The 7083-nt window shown below is 42.3% G+C and overlaps 1 protein-coding gene across 1 annotated transcript; it reads left to right on the top strand.

The window, feature by feature from the left end:
• Nucleotides 1-734: 734 nt before the first annotated feature.
• On the top strand, nucleotides 735-5869 carry LOC143737587 (uncharacterized). Its single transcript, XM_077229269.1, has 2 exons — nucleotides 735-928; nucleotides 3243-5869. The coding sequence occupies exon 2, from the start codon at nucleotides 3249-3251 to the stop codon at nucleotides 5106-5108; it is 1860 nt and encodes a 619-aa protein (XP_077085384.1). The 5' UTR covers nucleotides 735-928; nucleotides 3243-3248; the 3' UTR covers nucleotides 5109-5869.
• Nucleotides 5870-7083: the final 1214 nt, after the last annotated feature.

Consider the following 7083-nt stretch of genomic DNA (forward strand, 5'->3'; position numbering starts at 1 on the left):
GAATTTCATTGCACCTCTCCCTTTACTATTAACACCAAGCAGCCAAATTACACAAGAGTGCCATGTATTAGACCGCTTAAAGTGGAATGTATAATTAGGAATGACCTCATGGCTCTCTTACACTTTTCTTGACTTCTCTGCCTTGTGACACACATGTCAATCAGAAAACAAAATTCTGGTGGTTTACAAACACGCAGAGAATTTAACTCATTCTGCGTCGTCAAGATAAGAACAACTGAAATGCCTTGCTGTTTATGTCTTGAAGCAATGGTTACATTAAGTTGTTCTTCCTTTTACAGAATAACTGCTTAGGACAGGATCAGTCTGTGGACGTCTGAATTCAAAGGCCCTGCTTACAATTCACTTCATTCTCCTCTCCTTCAGCCATGGGGGTGGAGAATTGCTGTAACCCCCATCTTTACACACACACACAGAGAGAGAGAGAGAGAGAGAGAGAGAGAGAGAGAGAGAGAGAGAGAGAGAGAGAGAGAGAGAGAGAGAGAGAATGCATGCTTAAACCAATCAAGCAGGTGGAAAAAAGGCAGCAACTTCAAGTCAAAGGAATACGGTTGCTATAGTGATCACTTCAAAAAGTGAAAGAAAAGGGGGCATTATTCCCAAAACCCATTATAAAGCCCATCTAATCTTGCTAAAATATGCACCCAACGTGAGGGGGGAAGGGAAGGGGGGAGGAGAGGGAGGGTATATGGATTGTGGGCAGTGGGCAGGAGAGGCTGTGATAGCGACAGATGTCTCACAAACCGTGGTTTTAACAGGAGGGGTGAAAGAGGAAAAAACGCCCAGTCGCAGTTTGGACCTCAGGGAGAGTAGGACTGGCTCTGACTGAATCAAATTCACTACTACAGCAGAAAATAAAGTACATTCAACGCGCTCTTTCACGTGGATTTCATCAGAAACTGAGAAACAGGTTAGTAAAATGTTTGTTGCGATTTTAGTCTCTTTAAAAATCACTTATAAAACAAAGCGTTTTATTGGTGCAGGAGATAGTTGAACAATGCAGCCAGCACGACCCGTTCTTTGTTCTCGTTATTCTCATGTGTCACTTATGGAAACTAAAAATGCACAATATGCTACCATATTTAGATTATTAAGTAGCCAACGTGAAGAAAAAAATGCTTATTTCCTATAAATATCTGAATGTCACTTTACGTCACATTCAATATTTCTAAATTACCATGGGAATGTGTGGCTGGTTTTCTAAATGTATACAGAGAGATCAAAATATGAGTTAAAGTAAATATAAGTAAGCTTTTATTTTATTTATCTTTAAATTGAGCTGTGGGTTAGCCTACAGGTAGTTCTTACCCAGTTTAACCCCTTGTATTTCGATGTCCCTTGTATTTCTTCTTGCTATTGTATCAGTGTTTTAAGGAAATAGCGTTAATTTACACTAATAAGAAATGCTTATTCAGACGTAAGGAGGAGCTAATCGATATGAAGGGGGGGGGGGGGGGGGTTGGGTGCTACCGTGTGGGTGCGCGGTATGTGCCTTAAAAATATATAGCATATCATATATAGACTATATATTCCCTTTTCGTGTTATATGTTTTTCATTTTTTCGACTGATCATTACACATTGATGATTGGTTGTTATACTATAACCCGCAGCAATTGGATAGGCTTAATTTGACTTAAGTGTACTATTTCACCACGACTTCAAGAGCATAACTTTAATACCGATTTATTTACATATTAATGAGTAACTTCATCAAGCTAGATTTGCAGGAATAATGGAGGCTGTGAAGCATACTGGCACAGAGCGCTGTAAGAGGCTCTAATAAAAAATGTCTTTAGTGAGCGCTGACTAGGCACTAGGCAGCACATCTCAGCAACTGGACTCATTTGCTGGTTGGACTGGGGCATGACTGCGTATCCGGTCTTTGTTTGCCCCAGTACAGTACTACGGACAGCTCCTATTGTAACCCCACCATGCTGCTGCTTAAGTGATATTTAGTCAACTAAGTTGCAATAACTGCAGATTTTTAAAAGGTTGCAATTGGTAGCCTACCATATCAGTTGCAAGAAAAACATTTTTAATCTATCTCACACTGTCATAATTCCACATATTTAAAACCAATTCCATATCTAGGGCTGTCGATTTAACAAGTTAACTTAATTAATTAGCTATGGAAAAATAACCCTTTGAAATGATTCAACGCACCTGCCCCGCCCCAGAAGTCTTACATTTCATACCGTTGATTGGTGATGAACATGATGCTGGCCAGTTTAGCGCAAAATGCCCCTAAAAATCAAGATCTCTGGGCAAAATATTATAATGTTATTATAAATCAAAGTTTTTGTCTCATATTTATTTCATATGATATACAGTAGCACTCGGCTAGTAAAGCAAGATCACACAAGTGCTGTTCTTGTTCCGAATAGCATGAGTGTAAGTGTGACATTGATTTTATATTGTGTTATATTTTAGAGCAAATAATGTCTGTTTTTTGCTAAATTTTACCAACGAAAATTACCTATAAAGCCATATTAAGTTTTGCTTCTCTGAGCAACACACAGCAGTGTTTCGTTACTAAAATTATCAACGTTTTGAGCGAATCAATTGGGAGAAACAAGGCCCATTCATCGTAGGTGTGTATGACTTGAAGCAGCGCTGCACAGACCGGTCGGTGTATGATATCAAAGTACAGCGAGAGCATTTCAAAAGCATACCAAGCCGTCTGCTCTCCAATAAATTCTTGTGTAGTAAATTCTTAGTTGAATTAATTAAAATCCTTCTACCCCATTATATACATTAATCACATGCTGCCGTAACACTGAAAGACTGCGTATTTGAATAATATTAAGTGATTATTATTCAGTAACCAATAATAATATTCAATATTCAATAATATTATTGAACTAAGTGACATTCCCATTCAGTCACTCTTTGTCCATAAGTCACATACTCCTCGTTCACAGAGCTGGACTGCATTCAAAGTCCTTGGCAGAGGTTACATTTGCTTGAAATTAATGAGTGAGGTATTTTTAAAAGAAGAAATGGGCTGGGTCATGTTTGCAGTTTTGCATTTTACAATTTCGTATCTATAATGAGCTTCTAAGAAGGTTGGTTATTTGCCCGAGGAGTTTTTTGATCAAATGTATTCATTGAATGAATGCAATTGATATTGCTTTGGATAAAATTATCTGCCAAATATGTGCATATATTGAAACACAGTGATGTGTATATATAGCTTACATAAGATGTTCTTCTGCTCCCACAGGACATCATGGGAGGCAAGTTAAGCAAACGGAAGAAGGGATACGATGTCAGTGACCCTAAAGAGAAGAAAGAGGAGAGTGCTGTAGCAGCAGTTGAACCATCTGAGAAGGCAGAGAGCCCTGTGACTGAGGCGGAGGCTGCACCACAGGAGGCTGCAGCAGTGAGTGCAGCAGCGCCAGTGCTGGAGTCTGAAGCACCAGCTGAGAAAACCGCATCTCCTTCAACAGCACAAGCAGAGGAGAAGAAGGATGATGTAGCACCAGAAAAAACAGTGGCTACAACAGAGGCATCTACTGCTGTGCCTAAGGAACCAGCAAGTGCTCCAGAGGAACCGACAGCTGTAAAGCCAGCAGCTGTGTTAGAGTCACAAGCTACAGAGGTACCAGCCTCTGCATTAGCGGCAACAGCAGCAGAGACAACAGCTGCTACACAAAAGGCTCCAGCAGCAGAGATACCAGCAGCTGCAGTAGAGACACCATCAGCTGCACCAGAGGAACCAGCAGCTGAGGAACCGACAGCTGCACCTGAGGAACCAGCAGCTGAGGAACCGACAGCTGCACCAGAGCAACCAGTGACAAAAGAACCTGCAGCTGCACCTGAGGAACCAGCAGCTGAGGAACCGACAGCTGCACCAGAGCAACCAGTGACAAAAGAACCTGCAGCTGCACCTGAGGAACCAGCAGCTGAGGAACCGACAGCTGCTCCAGAGAAACCAGTGACAAAAGAACCTGCAGCTGCAACTGAGGAACCAGCAGCTGAGGAACCGAGAGTTGCACCAGAGCAACCAGTGACAAAAGAACCTGCTGCTGCACCTGAGGAACCAACAACTGCACCAGCAGCAGAAGAATCTGCAGCTACACTCCAGGAACCGGCTGCTGCACCAGAGGCACCAGTGACAGAGAAACCTGTGACTGCAACAGAAGAACCAGTGAAGACACCAGTGAAAGAGGAACCTCCAACAACACATGAAGAACTTGAGAATGTGCCAAATGCACCAGTGACAGAGGAACCGATAACACTATCTGAGAAACCAACAGCTGTGGCCGAGCCACATGCAGCTGCACCTGAGGAACATGCAACTGTCCCCAAAGCTGAAGAATCTGCAGCTGCACCTGAGGATCATGCCCCTGTGCAAGAGGAGCCTGTATCATCTCCTCAACTTGCAGCTTCGCCAGTAGAACCTATCACAGAGGAGGCAGTAGAGAAGGTGGTTGAGGAGGTTACAAATGTCAATGAAACCACAGAGGTCACACCAGAACAAGAGGCAGTCACTGAGGCAGTACCTCCAGAGCCAGTCGCCGAATCTACCCCAGTGCCTGGACCTGTTTCTGAGGCATTGAGTGCAGCAGAGGTCGAGAAGTCTGTGCCTTCCCCTGAAGAAACCCTAACAGTCACAGAGGCTGAATCTGAAACTGCTGCACTTCCTGAGGTCACACTAACAGACGCAGATCCCGAGCCACCCGCAGAGCCGACACAACCCGAACCTACGACAGAGCAAAAGATTGCAGAGGAGTCTATTCCCACAATTGTCATCTTGGAATCAACCTCGACCAATGAACTCTGCCTTGAGGAAACTACCCTAAATGTCATAGAAGAGAAGCTGAATAATGGAGACTGTGAGAACGCTGGCTCAGTAGAGGAATCTGTGTCAGCTCCCTCTGAGGTAAATGGGGAGTGCCATGAGCAGGCACCAGACATAGGCTCGTTGGATGTCCTTGAGTCCCCGGTTGAGGCATGTGTAAATGGTGTGAAGGACAAAGAACCTCCTCAAGTGCTGAGTGACTGTGAAATGAAAAAGGACTTGAGTTTGGATGCTGACTTTCAGGTTCCAGCTATGATTGGCGACATGGTAGAGGTGCCACAGTGATTCGATTTAATCTGAGAAACAAACCTTAAATGTGAATCCCATATTGATGCAAACAAACAAATGAAACAATCGTCTGACAACACAGGCTTTCTGAAAATAAATGTGAAAAATGCCTGTTGTGTTCTCTCAGGCAAAGGAATTTCTGGTTAACCAAAAAGAAATACAACCACCCAAGAGCTAAGTGTGAGAAACAAAATAAGAATGAAACGGTGAGGGTGAAAGCCTAAAAGGAAATGGGAGGGAGAGAGAGAGAGAGAGAGAGAGAGAGAGAGAGAGAGAGAGAGAGAGAGAGAGAGAGAGAGACGGAGAGAGAGAGAGAGAGAGAGAGAGAGAGAGAGAGAGAGAGAGAGCGGATGGTCTTTGAAGTCTTTGTGGCCGGTGTCCTGCTGTCATTGCAGACAGTGAGCTTGCAGGCCTGGCTGAATATATAAATCAGGGAGATGAGGATTACATATGAACAGAAAATAAAATAAAATACAAGATGGCAGAACAGAAATGCACGACAGTAACAATGGTAAAAATGATTTGAATGAACAGAATCATCTTTTTTGTTTGAGCCTGATGCATATTAAAATGGTTTATTGGATTAGCATTTAAAAGTATATAATCTAATTTAGACCACATTTCTGTCACCATGTAATACGGAGATTTGAGGATGAAGCATTTTGAAATTTTCATGTTGGGAGAATCAGTGGGTAATGTTCATTTTAACTTAATGGCTTGGCTTAGAAAATAAAACACTCTGTTATACCTTAAAAAAACTGTTTTTTCTTTTTTGCACTTTAGTGAATGTTGTGCTGAATGGCTGGAACCTGTTTTTCAATATAAAAAGAGTATTTCAATTAAATTTATGATGCAATCTATTGCATTGAGCAAACACATTTTGTTTCAGTAGCATGTGCTCAGCATGTCCAGCGTTGACTCTAAAATTGATACAAAAGTGGTGTTCTGTAGACAGCTGCAACAGTTACGTTCAAGGCCTGTTTTCCACCATTTTGTGTGACAGTAGAGATCTAAATGGCAGGTCACCGTTTCAACAATGTCCCAAGAGTCATTGACTTTGTAAATTTGTTCTGTGGGGCTGGGCCTCAGGCACGTGTTGTTTTGAGTAACATGGAACATGTCAATGAAAGCAAATGTCTGTTCACAGGCTTAACTCAGCAATCAGGCTGTGGTAGAACAGGGAAACTGATTTTTATTCTTTACAGGAGGAAAGAGGTTTCAGGATAATAGGAGGGTGATGTCGCACAATGCAGAAGACTGCAGTTGGGGGAACAGGACTGGGAAAGGTCTCTTCTTGATAGGAGGAGCTCTGACACAGTGTAGAAAGGGAGAGAGTGGCCATGACAAACAAGATAATACCTTCAGACATTTTTACATGTGCACGTACACATACACACAAATAATGGCCTCTACATAGAAAGGAAAACACACGGACAAATGAACAACATGGAATACGAAGAGCTCAAAAAAACAAGAACTGTAAACATGCTACTCTCACCTACTATCTAAACGAAAAGAGGGCCTTTTGCACATAAAAAGTGCTAATGCACAGAACTGATTGCTGGGTATGTTTGTACCACTGTGTGTGTGTGTCTGTGAGAAGCATGAGAAAGGCTTTGCGAGAGAAGATGCTGAAAATATCTGAAGGTTCCCAAGTGCCCTGTGCAGGCACCATAATGAGCTCCTCCACATACCAAGCACGAATTCTCGGGTTTCTTAAAAAGAAAAAAACACACAGGCGTACAGATTTATGAAAGGAATGTTCTCTAAAGCTGAGGGGGGTGGGTGGGGATGGGATGGGTGAATGAACTCACTGGCTTCACTGTTTTTTAGAGTCATTGAAAAACTTATTCTCTTTCCCATTTGTGAAATGAGAATGGATAGTATTATATGTGGGGAACAAACGCTATTTAAACAAATATTGTACAGCGGCATTGGCCATTTAAAGGGGTAGTTCACCCAAAAATGAAAA

This window comes from Siphateles boraxobius, unplaced genomic scaffold (genome assembly GCF_051911475.1).
Source record: "Siphateles boraxobius isolate OS27281-9 unplaced genomic scaffold, OSU_SipBor_1 130, whole genome shotgun sequence".
In the NCBI taxonomy this organism is placed as follows: domain Eukaryota; kingdom Metazoa; phylum Chordata; class Actinopteri; order Cypriniformes; family Leuciscidae; genus Siphateles; species Siphateles boraxobius.